Source organism: Theobroma cacao, chromosome 4 (genome assembly GCF_053813885.1).
Source record: "Theobroma cacao isolate CCN51 chromosome 4, ASM5381388v1, whole genome shotgun sequence".
NCBI classification, from domain to species: domain Eukaryota; kingdom Viridiplantae; phylum Streptophyta; class Magnoliopsida; order Malvales; family Malvaceae; genus Theobroma; species Theobroma cacao.
In genome coordinates, this window is record NC_142642.1 from 3,261,226 (window position 1) to 3,279,874 (window position 18,649).

General features: G+C 33.6%; 3 protein-coding genes across 3 annotated transcripts; 2 read left to right on the forward strand and 1 right to left on the reverse strand.

The window, feature by feature from the left end:
• Positions 1-431: 431 nt before the first annotated feature.
• On the forward strand, positions 432-2,763 carry LOC18601136 (cytochrome b-c1 complex subunit Rieske-4, mitochondrial-like). The gene is made up of 2 exons (XM_007031971.2): positions 432-830; positions 1,808-2,763. The coding sequence occupies exons 1-2, from the start codon at positions 650-652 to the stop codon at positions 2,449-2,451; spliced, it is 825 nt and encodes a 274-aa protein (XP_007032033.2). The 5' UTR covers positions 432-649; the 3' UTR covers positions 2,452-2,763.
• Positions 2,764-2,865: 102 nt separating this feature from the next.
• CCB1 (cofactor assembly of complex C) lies at positions 2,866-4,372 on the reverse strand. The gene is made up of 4 exons (XM_007031972.3): positions 3,927-4,372; positions 3,593-3,717; positions 3,319-3,471; positions 2,866-3,247 (listed from the first exon to the last, which is right to left on the reverse strand). Exons 1-4 carry the CDS (start codon positions 4,287-4,289, stop codon positions 3,061-3,063), a joined length of 828 nt encoding a protein of 275 aa, XP_007032034.2. The 5' UTR covers positions 4,290-4,372; the 3' UTR covers positions 2,866-3,060.
• A 7,149-nt stretch (positions 4,373-11,521) lies between these two features.
• On the forward strand, positions 11,522-18,649 carry LOC18601140 (nuclear factor kappa-B-binding protein). Its single transcript, XM_007031976.3, has 10 exons — positions 11,522-11,865; positions 13,107-13,511; positions 13,605-13,741; positions 14,026-14,139; positions 14,246-14,329; positions 14,659-14,835; positions 15,631-15,787; positions 16,260-16,420; positions 16,505-16,631; positions 16,812-18,649. Exons 2-10 carry the CDS (start codon positions 13,194-13,196, stop codon positions 18,171-18,173), a joined length of 2,637 nt encoding a protein of 878 aa, XP_007032038.2. The 5' UTR covers positions 11,522-11,865; positions 13,107-13,193; the 3' UTR covers positions 18,174-18,649.

The following is an 18,649-nucleotide window of genomic DNA, read 5'->3' on the forward strand; positions in this document are numbered from 1 at the left end:
CGTATAATAATTGCATTATTAGATACGAGTAAATGTTATTCTATTTTTTCATACTTCATATTAATTGTAGAGAAAAAAAATACTATTAGACAAATTGTTAAGCTTCAAAAAAGAGGTGAAAAGTTATGCATATTGTCGTTCTGAGCAAAATGAAAGAAAGGAAAAAATTAGAGGACAAAATCTAACATGAAAAGTTATAAAAAAGGGTAAACCTTAATTAATTTTTCAATAGGATAACTTAACCTTTCGTATAAGTAAATTGCATTACTAGATACAAGTAAATGTAATTCCATATTTTCATATTTCAGAAATCAAAGGGGGCAAATTGAAAGAAAGGCCAAAAATCAAAGGGTCAAAGGTAAATTAGTGGTGACGTGTCAAAATCAGAGTCGCTGTTAAATGAGCTGATCACAAGTCATCTCTCTCTTTTCCAATTTACTGGAAAAGAAAAAAGAAAAAAGAAAAAAAATTGTGCCCTTGATTATTATTATTATTATTTTTGGGTTAACAAAATCGATCTGTGTTTTTTCCTCTGGGGTTCCCGATATTTGGCGAAGCGAGAGATAGAGCGAGATTGATTCCCGATTCTAATCTAAATTCGAAAGAACTTGAGTAAAAGGAGGCTCTGTCTTTGTGAATCGAATCGAAGATGCTGAGAGCGGCGACGAGGAGGCTCTCTTCTCTCACTTCCTGTCCGTCGGCGTGGAGGCACCACCAGGCTGCCGCCGCGATCGCCCCTCGCCCTTTAATCAACAACACCGATTCTTCCGATGATCTCAGATCCAGCTCCTCCTTCTCATTCGCTTCTCACTTCATTCTTCCCACCAGAGGTTAGGGTTTTTCGTCTTGCAAAATACTTAGGTTTTTCATATGCTGTCGTGTTCGTATACAAATTCTAAGTAATGAACTTTCTTTGATAATAATCTTTTATTCCGCATCGTTTTTTAATTTTCTTTTTTACTTTCGTTTATCGTTTTGCTTTGGATATGTAAAAAAGGAAACGTTAGCAAATTAGACACCCAATTTTTTGTGGAATTTAGGTAAATGCTCAAATTAGTCAAAAAAATTGATGAATTTGGATCAAACGTAGCCCTAAATGGTGAAGATTTAGTTAGCAAATTAGACACCCTTTTTTGAAGGTGAAAAAGAGTTGACATTTAGGGCAAGGCACCTATCTGATGACAAAGGAAAGACTGAAAGGTAGGTCTGGCTTTGTTGGTTGAAGTTGGAAGCAATGCTTTGCTCACTTTCCGCTATGTCGTATCATCATCATTAAGATTGAAGGTTTCAAATCAGCTTAACGTGCCTTTGAACAATTTATACTGAGTATTTATCGGCTGTATTGTTTATTTAGAACTTATGTTGGAAAGACCTGTCTTAGATGCATCATGACAATTTACAAGATTAATGCTTCATAATATCTGTTTTATGCTCCTTGTTTAGGGGCTACCTTTCCTTATTTTGTTCCCAAAAAGAGCTTGAAGTAGTGAAGATGATAAATACTTTCCGAAACTGCTTGTAGTCCAGTCTTACGAATGTGAAGTGAACCTGCTGATTATGAAGCCATTTGTTGTTCTTTTTGAGAACCAATATTTACAATGCCTTGCAATGGAGGCTCTATGCTAGGGTTTCTTTATGCATAATGTGGTTGTTTGGAACTATCCCTAACATTTCCATGACCGTGAGTTGATAGGTACCATGTAGTGTTCTCCCTTTCCTGGAATTCAACTACTGGAATGGTGAACAGAGTTGATTTTGTCATTTTGTGCTTATTCACTAAAGAAACAACTACAAATGTTTGCTTCAGGTTTCACTTCTGAGTCACTCACCCCAAAAAGTGAAAACAGCATGATTCCTGATGTTCCAGGAACAGTGGCAGCTATTAAGAATCCCACTTCTAAAATAGTCTATGATGAATACAACCATGAACGTTTTCCTCCAGGTGACCCCAGCAAGCGGGCATTTGCCTATTTTGTCCTGACAGGTGGTAGGTTTGTGTATGCATCTCTTATCCGTCTGCTTATCCTCAAGTTTGTGCTGAGCATGTCAGCCAGTAAGGATGTTCTTGCACTGGCTTCTCTTGAGGTTGATCTCTCCAGCATTGAACCTGGCAGCACTGTAACTGTTAAGTGGCGTGGAAAGCCAGTCTTTATCAGGCGCCGAACAGAGGACGATATCAAGCTGGCAAACAGTGTGGATTTAGGATCTCTTCGTGATCCACAAGAGGATTCAGCAAGGGTTAAGAATCCAGAGTGGCTAATTGTTATTGGGGTCTGCACGCATCTGGGTTGCATTCCCTTGCCAAATGCTGGTGATTTTGGTGGATGGTTCTGCCCTTGCCATGGTTCCCATTATGATATCTCTGGCAGGATTCGCAAGGGGCCTGCACCATACAACCTGGAGGTGCCCACTTACACCTTCTTGGAGGAGAACAAGTTGATGATTGGTTGAGAATAGCAGTGTAATAATCAAGCAAACAGTGGTCATATGGGATCTAATAATTTTTTAATTTTATCAGATAATGCCGAAGACTTGTTACAGATCTTTGCTTTTGCTGCCTAAACCTTTCAGGGCATTTTTAGGGTTGTTTTTGTAACTGGGGTAATTGTAGCTGCCGCCAGTTGGTGTTGCTCTGAATTCTGAATAAGTTGCCTGGATTTTGCTGAGCATTGATGCTCTTTAGACTTTTGACTATTCCAGGATGCTGTTATTTAATTATTTTGATTGCGTATTGAACCATAATGGCACTTCTATTGTTGAAAATTTCCAGCTGGAAGCCAAAGCCTTGGGGATTCTATCATATGCATAAATCTAGCAAATTGAGTTTCATGGGAAGAGTAATAAAAGCAGGTTAGGGAGGGAGAATGAGGACGATTAAGCATTTTTTTTATACATGACAATGCTGCATTTGATTTATGGATGATCACAAAATTTTTCAGGGAACTCTGACGACAAAGCCTATTCCCAGAAGACTCCTACGTAAAAGGCTAAAACATACACCCGGTGGCCTGGAGTGCATTTCAAAGGGCCGCCAGGTTGCAATATCAACAATTCTTCTCGTCATCTCTCGAAGATACCCTTTACATAGACCATTCCTTTCTCGCTTAGCTTGAGTTCTTTTCTCATCTGATCTACTTGCTGATCATCACCTTGAACAACAATCTCGGACAGGGTCCCATCGTTGGCGACCAACACTTTAACCTTGATCTGCTCCTTTCTTGATGCCCGCTTCCAGTAATAAGCTCCTCTGCAATTCCACCCAAAGTGTGTCAACATAAAATCACGATTTCAACAAAAGAAACCGTAAGAGGTGCTTACGCCAATGGACTTAGAACGGTGATCCAGAACCAGTTATTGCCAACATCTGGAACTGTGATGGTGAGCACAAGGGCAACGCTGGCAAGGCTGATGCAGGTGCAGAATGTCAATAATGCTGCTTGTCCTCTGCTGGGAACCATCATCCCCTCAAACCTTAAAAAACAAAAGCAGTTGCTCTAGCTTTAGTTCGTAAACAAGCTCTCCTCTCTTTGTCTTAATCTTACCATGATAGTTTGCATTGCATACTGAAATGAACCAATGGTGGTAAGCTTACGTGATAGTTTCTCCTCTATCAGTGACCACGAAATTGTTTCGAGTGAAGAAAGATAAAATTTCTCCAGCAACTTGATTTGGTGCCTTCTTCTCTTCCCCTTCCCCTATAAATGTCTTCTGCACTATCTGAAATGTTGTCCCCACGAAGTTAGCTCTGAAATATTGAAAGTGACAACAAGTACAAACGCAGGAAATCCTCATTCCTATCCCTGCAATTTCTCTACTACTTGGCACAAAATTCTGAGCCAAGGAAAACTGAAAAAACCCAACTTTCTGAAAATAGTTTGCCTCTTACTTGACAAAACAAGAGCAATTGTGGTAGCATGTTAAGATACCTTTGATTTTACAGAGCGTTTGATGAGAGACCAAAGGCCAGGAACAGAGATGACAAAGAGACCAAGAGAAGTGTAGTAGCTCGCCAAGGAATAGCCCGCACTCTCTGCTAGCAAATACATAGAATCTGGGTTTTGGTGGTAATTCTGGAGATGATCCGAAAGAGCAGAAGAGGATGATAAGAGGGTTTGTTGTAAGGAGAGTCGAGCGAGCAGCTGCCTCCCGGGTCTCAAGTGGGTCGGTGGAGCCCGTCCTAGCCATGGCTGGTGTTGGTGCAGGTGGCTACCGTTTCTGCTGCTGAATTTGGAAGGAAGGGAAAGGGCGGAGAGAGCCTGTGGATGTGGTGATATTATCCTTGTTGCCATATCCCAAAGTTGCACATCCAATGGCAGAGGAACCAGCCAAATTAATTGTTGCCCGATGCCCAGCCCTGTAAAATGGTTAGCCACTCGACTGGCCCAGGTTTAACCATCTCTTTTGCATTCAAACCATACGAGTTTTACCATCATGCACCAAAACTACAGAAAATACACTTCCATTTCTGCTTAAACTTTATGTCTTCGTTATTTAATCAGATTATATTGGAATGAATTTCCTTGGAATAAAGTATTATAAAAATAGCTATTGTTGTTAAGCAAAATGGTTTTCCAAGTAGTAGATGATAAAATAGTTGCTGCTAATTTCCCCAACATTTTTCAAGTAGAGTTGTAGCTTATAGGAGGAAGTAATGATAATAACAATATCGCTTAAATAATAAAAAAAAATTCTTGAATTATGTCTATTTATTTAATTAAGTTTTCTATTTTTTATTATATCTAATTAAGTCTTTATTTTTTGATTCGTACTCCCACAATTTTTTAATTGTAACAAAAATAAATAATTATTGGACTTAATACTAACGAATATTTTTTTTTTTATCTACATGTCATATGATATGGTTTTGATGATATAATCATATAACTTGCTTTTACATCAACTGTTATGTAATTATGTAAAGTGTTACGGAAGTCGAAATTGTTAGTTGACATTATATCCGATGATTGCTAATTTTTCATTAGAGTTAATGACTTTTGTAAATATAAATCAAAAGATAAAAGAGTTTGTTGAAGTACTGAGTTTTGCTTAATAATATAATAATAAAATTGAAAGGAAAATTGCAGGTTAAATGCTTAAATTGGGATTAAACATTTGAACATTTCTTCAATTAAGGGCCAAACATTTTAATTGTAACAATCAAGTGCCAAACATTTTTTATTTCTTATAATTAAGGGCTAAGTTGACAGAGGGATGGAGCATGTATTACATGCGACAAAAAATCGCATTGAAAATGTAGTTTTTATATATCACGTTAAAAATTTAGTTGTTATATATTATGTTAAAAAATGTAGTTGTTATACGTCATGTTGAAAATGTAGTTGTTACACGTCATGTTACAAATTTAGTTGTTACATGTCATGTTGAAAAATGTAGTTGTTACATGTCATGTTGAAAATTCAGTTATGACATGCCATGTTGAAAAATGTAATTGTTATACATCATGTTGAAAATTTAGTGGTTACACATCATGTTAAAAAATTTAAACCCCATTTAGTAACGCAAGTGATTGTTGTTTTTTTGTTTTTGTTTGCAGAACTATGAAAACACTAACAAAAAATGTGTTTGGTACTGTTTTTGTTTTTTCTTCTTTGAAAACATTTTTGAAATTGGTAGAAAAAACACAAACACAAAAAAGGTGTTTTACATTTTTTGTTTTTGTTTTGAAAAAAAAAATGCTAAACCACCTTATCTCCAATTAGACTAACACAAAACCACCTTTCTCCCTTTTTTTTCTTTATTCCTTTCTCTCTTCCAACAACCACACTCTAAATTATTTTTTATTTTTCTGTTTAATTTGTTTGCTTTTCCACCTCAGTTGAGTTTCTTTAGATCTTATCCACTTTAGGTGAGGTTTTTTTTCTTTTCTTTTCCTCTCTTTTTCTTTTTGACTTTATTTTATCTTTCGAATTTGATTTATTGTTTCTTAAGACTTTGGGTGCCTGGATAGAATAATACTTCTTCTTTTTTCATTGAAGACCCAAAAGTATCTTCCATGTGTATGTTGTTCAATTCACAATTTTTTTCGAATTAATGGATGAAGTGATTAATTTTTTTAATCACTATGCTAATGAGGACATGATAGTGGAGGACGAAAGTCATGTCGATGGTAGCAGTTCACAGAATCCCGTTGACATTAATTTATCTCATGGTCGACTTCGCCAAATGGCCAGTGTGAGAGATGAGATTGTGAACTAGATTTGGGCGAGTGTTTATAACAAATGATTCATTTAAATGTTAATTTTACAAGTTATTATTCTAATTGTCACTTTTTTCTTTGAATCTTATGTCTTCGATTGTATTCTTACTTCTTGGTGCAAGTTTTGAACTTGGTAAAACAATTACAAGAATGTTGTTTTGCATATTGGATAATTTATATGGCTTAATTGTTTTTTTATTTTGTTATTTTTTTAAGTTTGTATATAACAAAAACAAATATATAATATTACCAAACATGTTTTTATTTTTAAAGGTTTCTTGTAATAGGAATATTATCAAATGTGTTTTATTTATGCTTTTTTTAAGAAAACAACGAAAACAGTATTTTTGTTTTTACTTAAAAAAAAAAACAAAATAAATTAGGTTACCAAACACCACATTAGTTGTTACATGTCATGGTGAAAAAGTTATTACACGGCACACCATAATTTGAACCATTTTGACTTGACAAAAAAGTCTTTACGACAAAACTACCTTTTTAAGTCAGCGTCTACGTCATACTCATGTCCTACATGTGTCAGACACCTCTCACCTTAGCCCTTAATCAACAGTAGAAAAGTACCTTTTCCATTTTTATTTTTTATTTTGTGTATAAAATTCATAATATGTAGCTTTGCCACCCTTTCACAAAGTAAATGAGTTAGTTTAGAGTAGTGGTAAGAAATTTAAATTAACCTTCAAAGGCTAGGTTCAATTCTTTCTAGGCCTAAATTTTAGAATTAGTTTTTTTCTTCTTTTTTTTTTCTATTATCAGTATAGACATAATATTCAAATAAATCCTTAAACTATTTAAGAATATTCAAATAAACTCTTATTATTTTATTACGTTCAATCAAGTCTCTATACTTTTATGTTAAATCAAATAAACTTTTATAATTAATAATTGACTAATTGTCATTAGTTAAAATGTCGCTTGTAATTTTATATCCACATAACATAGACATAATGTTAATGTGAATGGTGAACAATGCTACATGATCATATTATTATAACAAATTAATATGTCATGTAATCATAAATTATAATATGTCAGTATATTACATCATCATCAATTATGATATATTAGTATGCTACATTAACGTCATGTGACATAAAATGATAAGTGAGATTTTAACTAAGTCAATCATTAGTAATAAGAATTTATTTGACTCAAATAAAAGTAAAAAAGCTTATTTAGTTCAAAATAAAAGTATAAAATCTTGATTAAACGTAATAAAAGTATAAAAATTTATTTAAATTTTCCTAAATAGTTTAAGGATTTTTTTTATATATTATGCTATAAGTCTACTAAACCCTATTTTTTTCTTTTCTTTTTTGCACTTTTTGTCTTTCCTTTTTCCTTTTCGTTTTTTTCTCCTTTATAAGTATACTAAATCTTCCTTCTTCTTCTTTTTTCTTTTTTTCCCTTTTTTCCTTTTTCTTTTTTTTTCCTTTATATTTATACTAAACCCTTTTATTTTTTTAGTCATCTATAACTTTGAAAACATGGAAGCACGTTGAGCACAAGTCATGATGCTTAATGTGAAAATCTAACATAAATTTTTCATTTTGCTTTATGTTTATTATGATGTTTAATGTAAAAATCTAATATTAATTTTTTTCTACTTAATGTTTATTTATATTGGTTAATTTGAAAACTTTTATTTAAATTATTAATGAAATTTTATGTTGTAATTTAATTTTATTTCAAAATTGATTAATTTTTAATGAAATTTTATATTATAATTTAATTTTATTTCAAAAGTGATTAATTTTTTTACTTTGAATCGAATCATTGACTCAATCCAAAGGTGGAGGAGAGGGGGATAGTAGGGGCCCCACCCCCAACAATTTAAAATTTTTATAACTTACCTTTATTTTTTTGAAATCTTATAATTTCTCCCTTGCAAAATTTTTAAAATTTTTCTAACGTATTTTTATTTCTTAAAAATTTATAATTTTGTCCTTACAATAGTTTTTTATTTGGTGAGATGTCCACAACAATTAGTCAACAATTAATTTTAATAAGACTAAAATAAAATCTATTACAATAGAATTATTCTCAAATCCCACCTCTCCAAAACTTCACAACCACATCTCTTATTCTTGTCTTTTTACCAAATATTATAGAAACAAAAAAATATTTTTTTTTTACACTTTTTTGCTTGCTAACATTCTTTGTGCAAAAAACCTCTAATCAGTAACTCAATTTTCATGTTATGAAAATTGATAAGTTTGGTTTATTTACTTATTTTATTTTTAATATTTTCAACTTTAAATTTTTTCTTTCTTTAATAATTTTTACTTGGTGATTTTAATTTAGAATTTACTGTCTTAGCCATTTTTTATTGAAAGCAATAAATAGAGATTTGATTAAGCACCTAAGGTTAACTATTACTTATTTATTTAGGGATTGCTTGATTGCTTTCCTACAAATTCTATGTTTTTTTTTTTTTGAATAGATTCTTGCGAACAATTAAGTTTTTTTTATTTGGGATTGCTTCCTCATTGAATTGTTTATTAATATTGTATTTAATTTTTGTTATTAATTTTAGGGAATTTCTTCCCCATTGAATTGTTTATTGGTAACCTTTAATATTTTTTAAGAGATTACCTCCTATTGGGATTTTTGTTATTATATTCATTAATTTTTGTTTGTTGTTAAATTTTTATAGAAATTAGAATTATTGTCATTATTAAATTGTTAATTTTAAGTAAATTATTAAGATTGATTTCTTTGAATAATTTTAGAATTTATTTATATAATTTTTATGTGAACTTTTTCTATTTAAGTTGTTTTATATTTATGTCAAATATTGAACTTCTAGTATGAATGTTAGTGCGAAATCTTAGCTCTGCCACTGACTTGATCCATGACCCAATCCACGAGCTTGTATGATTAGTCTTTAGCCACCCCTTAGATTCGCCATTGTCCTTAATTATAAAAAATCGAAAATATTTGACTATTGATTGTTGTAATTAAAACGTTTGACCCTAAATTGATAAAAATTCAAAAATTTTGACTCCAAATCGAACATTTAGTAAAAATTGGAGGATGGTATTGATATTTAGTAAAAAGATAGAGCAACAAAACAAAAGGGTGAAATTGAAAAGAGGGAAAAAGAAAAGGAGGGTATGGGATTTGTGTAGGAGAAGAGGAAGAGCATAAAAAAATAATAAGAATAAAAAGAAGGATAAAACGTTTACTTTGAGACCGGAAAGTCCACGGGATCCAATGACTTTATATTACCGTCAAGCCCCCGCTAGTCTTCCTTGGCCATAAGCCCAGTTTAAAGCAAAGGCACTAGCCTAGTAGCCGAGCCGAAACATCTGCCATCAAAATCAAACAATTAAAAATAATATACTACTATTCAATTTATGTACGGATTTATATTTATTATAGTATCTGCATGTAACATTTATAAATTATCATTTAATTCACAGAATATGATCTCGTAAATGTGTAATAAAATAAATATTTTTAAAATTATATAGATTTATTTTTTTTAATTTTGAAATTTTAAATTTATTTATTAAAAAGATGATAATATTTGATTTACTGATAATATATTAAAATATAAATTCTTTATGTATTTCTAAATATATTAATTAGTTGTTTTCTTTCATTCATTTCTTAAATTTTGAAAATATAATTTAAATAAACCTATAAATCATAGGTCTATATTCTCAATTTAGACTCACGTTTTTAACTCAAAATACATGTTTGATAAGTGGTGAAAGGTCTATATTTATATATATAATACCTACATTGTCTCTTACTGATATGCAATCTGTGACATTCTACTCCAGCCATTTGTATAATATTTTTATTGTACTTGCTATTTATAAGAGAGAAACTCTTACACTTAGTCCTATACCTCTCATGAGGTCTAAAATTTAAGCTTAATTTTGTGTGAACTTAAACTTTGAAAATAAAGTTTAAATAAACTTATAAATCATAAATCTATATTTTCAACCAAAAAAACATATTTGATAGGTAATGAAAGACACATATTTATATATTTAAAACCTACTATATTTTTTACTGATATAGAATTCATGATATTTAGTATGTTGCATGTACCAATAGACTTGTAAGGGAGATGACTCTGCTTTCCATTAAAGGCCAAACCATTAATTTCATTGACCATTTTCCTTCGAAAAGAAGATAAAAAAAAGGTAAAAGTTTGAATTTTGGTAATAAAAGTTTAGGTGAAAAAGGCTTTAAAGACATTTACTAATGTCTATTTATAACTAGATCTTGTAACACTTGAAAAAAAAATAAAAGCAAAGAAAATGAGTTTCTCTTTTAAATATATAAAAATAAGTAATTTAAAAAAAACAAATTAAATATGTAATACAGTATAACTTTTATAAATTAATACTTAATAAATTAATAATCTTAATTAAATAATATTTTTGATCGATCTTGATTTTGGACTAATACGGTAAATTAATAATTTATTAAATGTATAAGATAATACATTTAAAAAAAACACACATAGATCCCACTAGATATGTAATTTAATACTCTCTTTATACATTAAAATTATATATATACATAACTCAATTAAGAGGTTTTTGTAATATATAACTCCAATATTATTTGTTTCGTCTTGAAATTGATGTCTTTTTAGATCTCATCTCTAACTCTTTTTAGTACATTAAGAACCTTTGGTGTAGTGTTTATGTACAATACATATATATTAAGTTTAATATTTTGAAAAAAAATATCTTGATAAATTAAATTTTTATTAATTGATGTATAAATTAATAAATTATTAATTTATTAATTAAATAATATCTCAATTAATTAATAAATTTTCATGATCTCAAGAGTATTAATTTATAGAGGTTTAACTGTATTTTTTGGATAAAAATAAATAGTTACAAAAGTGACTTTTATTTGGAAAAAAATAAGTTTACATATTTTTCTTTAACTTGATATAGTATTATTTTATTAATTAATAATTTTATCAACTAAATTGGTATTTCATTAATTCATGATAACAACTCAACTATTAATTTCATAAAACAAGAAAATAAGTGATAAATTTCTTTATAATTTTATTTTATCAAGTAAAAATATTTACTAATATTATAAATTTAAGTGATTTTATGACGTGGACAATAAACTATTTTCCTCCGTTCAGTCAGATGACCTTTCCTTAAAGGATCCATCCAATCCCAATCCGGTTCAGGATGACTTTCTTTAAATATTAGAAAATATAAATAAATAAATTTCAGAAAAAAATATAAAAAAAAAGAGAGAGAAAAGATTAGTCTGCACCGACGAGACGGAGAGCGAACCTAGGATTAGGAAGCGGCTGGAGCCAAAGCCGAGCCTCCCTGCGCGCGAATGAACGATTCAATGTTCACATAACGGTTCCGAGAAACCGCACCCGTCCGATCGTCCTCAACCCTCCCCCCCCCTCTCTCTCTCTCTCTCTCTCTCTCTTCCCTTGTATTCAACCATACTCTATCTCCTGTTTGTGTGTGTGTGTTTGTCTCTCCCTCTATTGGATAACTCCAAACCCTTGTTTTCTCTCTTTCTCTCGCCGCCTTCCCTGCTTTTCTCTGCCCCTTTCCTTACCGTCTTTTCCTTCTGATTTTGCGTTTTCTCGAACGCCTATTCCGACTTGTTTGAAGGTACTTTTTTTTTTTTGTAAAAATTTTATTATCTTTTTGGGTTTTGTTTTTTTTAGGGTTTGATTGTTTTTGATTGATAAAAGGAGGTACCTTTGTTTCGTTATTTTTCCTTTTGAAGACTGGCTGCTGTTACAGTTGGTGAAAATTGTGCGTTGGCTTCCGTTTTTTTGGTTTTGTTGTTTGTGTTATTGATTCAATGCGTCTCTTTTTGTTTCTGATTCGGGGAAATCTTTTTGTTTGATGCTTGCTAACTGTTTCAATTCAAATTATCTTGTTTTGATTATAAAAGTTTTCCTTTTTTATTTTAAATTTTTTCTTTATTCATGAATTACTCTTGTTGTTATTTTATTGTGGAGAGAGTTTTGTATTCTTTACTATATGTTGATTGCTGAATGCTGAGTTAAATTCAAGTAATACTTTCTCGCCTAAATACTTGGTGCAGATGAAAGATTTTCAACTTGGTTTGCTTTGTTGCAATACTTACTTCCTTGGGCTTCAATTCAACTTTTGATTATAATGACTAAAAGAAATTATCGAATCAGTATACCTGTTTTTATTTTGTTTCGGAGTGGACTATATTTTTGGACTTGATGTTGTGGCAGCTGCTATGGTAACGAGGCTACTGTTAATTTTTATGGCAAATATATTGCAAAAAAAAAAAAAAATGTCAGTATGTACACTGTGTACTCGGTTGAAATACTAATTTTTTTTATCATTTTGTTTTGTTTTGTTTTTTTTCTCATATGGGGGTAAGGGTAGTGGTGGATTTGGACATTTCCATACTAGATGGAATCTTGGGATTTTGAAAAACCAGTTTTAGATTAAGCATACTCATATTATCAATTAGATAAGTTGTTTTCTTTATATTTTGCCTCATTTGGAGGATTGTGTTTTAGGGTCCAAATCAGTAGGGGTGCCTTCTTTCTCAAAGAAGTACTCAATTTAGAAATTTGGAAAGATCTCTTTATTGTTATATAGGGTGGGGTTTTGGAGTTTGTGGTTCTATCACAGTATCACTTACTTCAACTTGTAGTTTCTGGCATGCGTGGGATTTGTTTTCTGATATATTCTGAACTGTATATATAAACCTAAAACCATTGGATGTGTTGTGCCCTGCACTGCTGGAGCAGTCTTCTGCATTTTTCTGATTAAAAGGTGGATGTATTGCTATTCTTTTGATGATTCAAGGGCTTCCTTTTGTGGCTTACAATTGAGTGATGGTTTTCACTTTGGACATGCAGGAAATGATTGGTATGTATTGTCAAGAGCATATCTTCTTGTATAATTCTACAACATTCTTTTGCCGATTCTGTTGATATCTGGTGTCAATGGCGGCTGATCAACGAAGAAAGCGACTGAATGGTGCCAGCATTGCTGGCTGCAATTCTCGGGACCAATACAGAACCAAAAAGAGAAAACTAGAGTCACTTCAAAATGATTTAAACACAAAATGTTGTATTTCCCTTGAGTGGGATGGCAACAAAAAAAGAGTTGTTGCCAAAAGGGAACAAATTGGCCTGAGTCGGAGGCATTTGAGGCCATTTATTGATTCCGCACCACATTACCACAGAGTTTTGGCAGATGTTTTGACGCTTCCTCATGAAACTTTTGACTTAGAGAACTTGACAGAGGTGCTTTCTTATGAGGTAATATTCTTGTTATTCTTTATCACAGTTGCTTCAAATGTCCTTTGTCTGCTGATCTCATGCTTTATGGAATTTGCATTGAAATTGTTACAGGTTTGGCAGAATCATCTGTCTGAAAATGAGAGAAATCTTCTGATGCAGTTTCTTCCTACAGGAACAGACAAAGAGCAGGTTCTGCAAGCATTGCTTGCAGAAGAGAACTTTCACTTTGGAAATCCTTTTCTTAAATGGCGAGTACATATTCTTTTTTGACACTGTTTCCTCCGTGTGGACAATGGATCCTTTCTTCTTGCAGTTTCTGTCAGCCGTGCATTTAGACATGTGACTATTAGATTTACACATAGATGCACGCATGTATTTGCAGCTTTTCTACTTGTGATTTATTACAACAAAGTTACAGCTCTTGTGGGAATATCTGTTTTATTTCTCTAGTTCTGCTTTTCAGGAGATATGTATTTGAGGATGCTAATGTAGAGTTTGAGTCTGCTAGATTTAACTGGAATTATGCTTACAGGGGTGCATCACTTTGTTTGGGTCATCTTCACCCTGATGCAGTTATTCAGGGGGAACAGCGTTTAAAGGCAGAGAAGAAAGCATACTACTCAGAGTTACAGGACTACCATGATGAGTATGTTGAATGTGGCTGAATTTACCTATGAATATAAGGTAGACTTGGTACAGGTGCGCTTGGTGCTGATGATATGGTTGCAACATTGTTTTGCTTTTTGTGGCAGTATTATAGAGTGTTTGCAGAAACTGAAGGAGAAATGGGAAAGCTGCCAAGACCCAGAACAAGAAATTGTACAGAAGTTTTGGAGGTTTGTTTTCTCTACATGTTTTACTTTATGTGTAAGTGATGGTTATAGCAGATGAAGGCTTTTCTGTGTTAAATAGGTGCTACCAATGGACATATACATTGGCAAGGATGTGCCCTTAGGAACTTGTTTCTCAGCTTCATTGTTATATGATGGCATCAAAATACGGAATACAATACCATTGGTTGTTCAATTTTGAAACTTTTCTCTTGTAATGGGTTGTTCAAAACAAAAATGAGGGATTAAACTTTTGTGTTCACTTTTTAATATTTATTTCTTTTATGTGTTAAGACGAAATCTCAATTTTGGGTTACAATCAATTTCTTTGGTAGGTCAAGAAGGGTTGGCGAGAAGAGGGTTTTCTCAAATTCGAATGAATCTAGGCTTGGCAGTGTTGAGCAGGATGTTACAGCTACTTCTGAATCTTGTTCTTGGGTTGCAGATGAGAAAGCATGCAGTAGTGATAATCAGAATTCTTCTGTTATGAAGGGTGGAGAACAACAAAGAAGGTAACGTCTTCCCATGGTGAACCACCATGCTGCATTTATTGTCATTTTGTGCAACTTGTTGAAGTTCACAAAAGTAAGAGATTGAATATTGCTTTCAAAATGCATGCTTTGTGTGAGTTTTGTGGTTCATTTTCCATAGTTCCTCCACTGGTTCTCTTTTAACTGCAAAAAGAGAATGTGATTTATTTATTTAGGTGATATATGAGATTTTGTAACCCTCATAAATCTCATAGTGGGTTTAACAAAATGAAAATGGTAAGATTTCGACCGAACAAAGTTGACCCTGGATGTTTTTCCCTCATCCCCATCTTGGGTGAAATACCTTCGAATTCTGAGCAGAGAAACTATAGCTTGCTTATTATTTTTTAGAGTAGTTTTCTTGGTTGCTTCTTTTGCAGCACATAGCTTTTCCTCGTTATTACTATATTTATCTCTAAATTGTGTGCCTACCTAAGAAAAAATCTCAGTTTAGTTTTTCATCTAAGAGGTTTGATGTAAATGGTCAGGTTTTGTGGGAAGTAACATTGCAGATATCCCAGTGGAACTTTCTCTGCTTGTAATGCTATTTTCAGCTCCTAAGATCATTTTTTTGCTTCATTCTTGTCTTTATTTGTGGTTTAGGTGGTTGTTGATCTTGTCATTTTTCTGCTGAATTAGAAATTATGTTAACCATAACTATGAGTGAGAAACTTTTGCAGCATTAGGTCTTCTGGTGGCTGCACTAGGTTCTTTTTGATTTACTCAGTTTATTTTTATCCAAGGTGAATGAATCTTATTAGTTATCATGGATGCCAGAATGTACGAGAAAGGTTTCATCAAGGAAAAATGTAGAATTCTCTTGACTGGTTCGGGTGATGCACTGACTGCAGAAGAAAGGCCCAAGAAGGGTGACAAGCTACACAAGCACAATATTCAGCAGAGTGATGGTGCCAAATATATGTCATGTTTTAAGGTCAGCATCTGCTTTGATTGACATAAGTTGTAAGATTAATTGAGGAGGTGCTTTTTATTTTTATCAGTTATCTCCTTGGATTAGAGTTTATCCTTTCTGGTATAGGATTAATCATTAATTATATTCTGGATTAGTTAAGACAAGCATGCAACATCTGGAGGCTTCTTTTATGAGTTTTCCTCTAAACCATTGGTCAGATACCTAGCTCGGATTGTTTCTACTGAGATATGGTTGAGCCATTACTGCTCTGTTATCTTGTCACTTTGTAGCTTTTGTAGCAAATAAACTTGGTTCTAGCCACCGTACCATTGGTCAGGAACAATTATTTTAGCGTACTAGAGACGGTTAGCATGTTTTCCATTATATTCTTTAACAAGGGTCTCTCTAGTATCTATTACTACTCAGCCTTCTCTCTTGTTCTCTCATGTTTCTCTGAGGTAATTTCTGATTATTTGCCTTTGATATGTTCCAGATAAGCAAGAAGCAACATGAACTTATTAAGAATATGAAGCAGTCTGGTAGAAGCATTCAGGCAAGGTCCCTCAACCGTGTCTTAGGTGACATTGATAGCTTGCATGTGCAGCCATATGAAGTCTTCATGGAAGAAGAACAGAGGAAGTTGCATGAACATTGGTGAGTGTTGAAGCGAACAATTCTTTCTTGAACTATGAAAATTTTAATTATACCCCTGCTCAAAATGAATCATTGTTTTAATAGGTTGAGATTGGCACAAGAAGATCTCCCTGCAGCATATGCAAACTGGAGAGAAGTGCAGTTACAGAAATGGGAAATAACCAAGTTGTTGAAGCACGATATGAAAGAAAAACTAAATCCGGTGTTGGAGGTTTATTACTCTGTCCTTTGCTGTTGTCCTTTCCCCTTTTATATGTATTATTTTGGATGCTTGCATACATGTTGTTTGTTCGATATTCACCAAACTCATTGGATATGTGTTTCTATTGTTATGTGGCTTTAAACATCTTCCATGCTACTATCATGTTGATCTTTCTTGTTGGCATGTCAGGATGATGAGGAGGAAGATACTGGAAAGGTCCAGGATCAGGAAGACTATGGTGGTCCAAACTTGGCTGTTTTAGATGTAGAGAAAGAGGACCCTGAGGAGTTTCTTGAGGATCAGAAGGATGCTGAAGCAACAGACAGCGAGTCCAGCATGCAAGAGGGGGAGTCTGGTCTGGCCTTACCTCAGAACCAGTCCCCACAGCAGATTTCTTCTACTGATAGTGGCCACACGTGCAACCGTGTGGATATGGAGTCTGAAAACAATGAGAATCTCTCAAAATCAGATGATTCTTTTTCAGATGCATGCGAGCACTCGGAGAATTTGAACACTGCTGATGCAACTGTTAGTCAGGAAGTTCCTGTCTCTTCAGCAGAAAATGTCTGGCCAGCAGATAACATGCAACACTCTTACCATGATTCTACTGCAGGCCATGAATACACACCTGCCAGTGGATTGCCACTTGCACATCAAGCCAATGAAGACCAACAGAACCAAATGATTGATCTGGAGTCAGACTTGAATGAAGACAGTACTGGGAAGGTTTTGTTGCATGGACATTCTGAAGATGGTTCCTTTAGTTCTTATGCAAACCAAGAAAGAAATGAGCTACTTCAATCCTTTTTCAAGGATCAGGGAATGTTGTCATATCATAGCGAGCAGAAACAGGCAGGGTTAGATTTTCAGCCCCCAAAGAATTTGGTGATGGAAGATGGTCATTTTAATGGGCAATTTCAGGAGCAGTTGCAGTCATCACTGCCATTAGAGGAGGGGCAAAAGAGTCAGAATGAGGTTTATATGCAACAAAACATGTCAGAAAACCTTTACTCTGATGGGGAGAGGTACTTGACCCCAAGGCAAGAACACTTGCCTTCAGGAAATATGCAGGTTTGGCCTGTCAATCCTGTCCGCATGTCAGCACCTTTCCAACATCAGTTGAATAGTGGAGAATTATTGAGTCCAAACTGGTTTACTGGAGAGCATCAAGTTCAAGCTCGTGGTGGGTGGGCTGGTTCAGATGGTTTTAGTGGCCCAAGCCAGGGTATTCCGAGTGGAAGCAATGCAGATCAGAGCCTATTTAGCGTTCTATCTCAATGTAACCAACTTCGTTCAAGTAGCCCTTATGAATCAATGAGCTCTGCCCAGCAGTTCATTTCACAGAGGAACAATGGATTGGTGAGTGGGGGCACTTCTGGAATTATTGGAAATAGTTTACAGCAAGCTGCTCATCCACTTGATTATTTAGGGGGTCGTGATGCAACTACCTCACTGATGCCTGATGATATGGGATGGATGACCTTGCCACATCAGAATTCTGCTTTGCATGATCCAATGGGGAAACCATATTTGAGGTCATGGAATCAATAAGAGGGTCTCTTTTTGATATTGCCTTGTTGAGGAAGGGAGGTCTAAAATTATAGTGGAATTAATTGGAGGGTTAAAGTTTATAGTCATGGGCTGGTTTGGAGGATTGGAAGATATGCCGAATGTGAAACTTCATCTGATGGGAGTTTGTTTCTTAAATTATTTTTAGAGAAATGCTAGAAGAGACTTCTAGGTTACAACTGCAGATTTGCAGCAGCGGAGTATACAAGACTCTGGGATAGGTTTTTGTACATACCTATACAAAGAGCCAACTGAACTCGACACCTTTGTATATAGGTAGATGTTAGAGGGGCTGGTGGGGGGTAAGTTGTGAAGGATGAAATAGTCCTGGCATCTCATATTTGGTAGATTTACATATTACAATATTCTCTTGGGGATTCTTTTTTTTTTTTAATTTTGTTATCCTCTTATCCCATTGACTGAAGTATTTGCAATAATTTTAGAAGTTCTAATTGAAA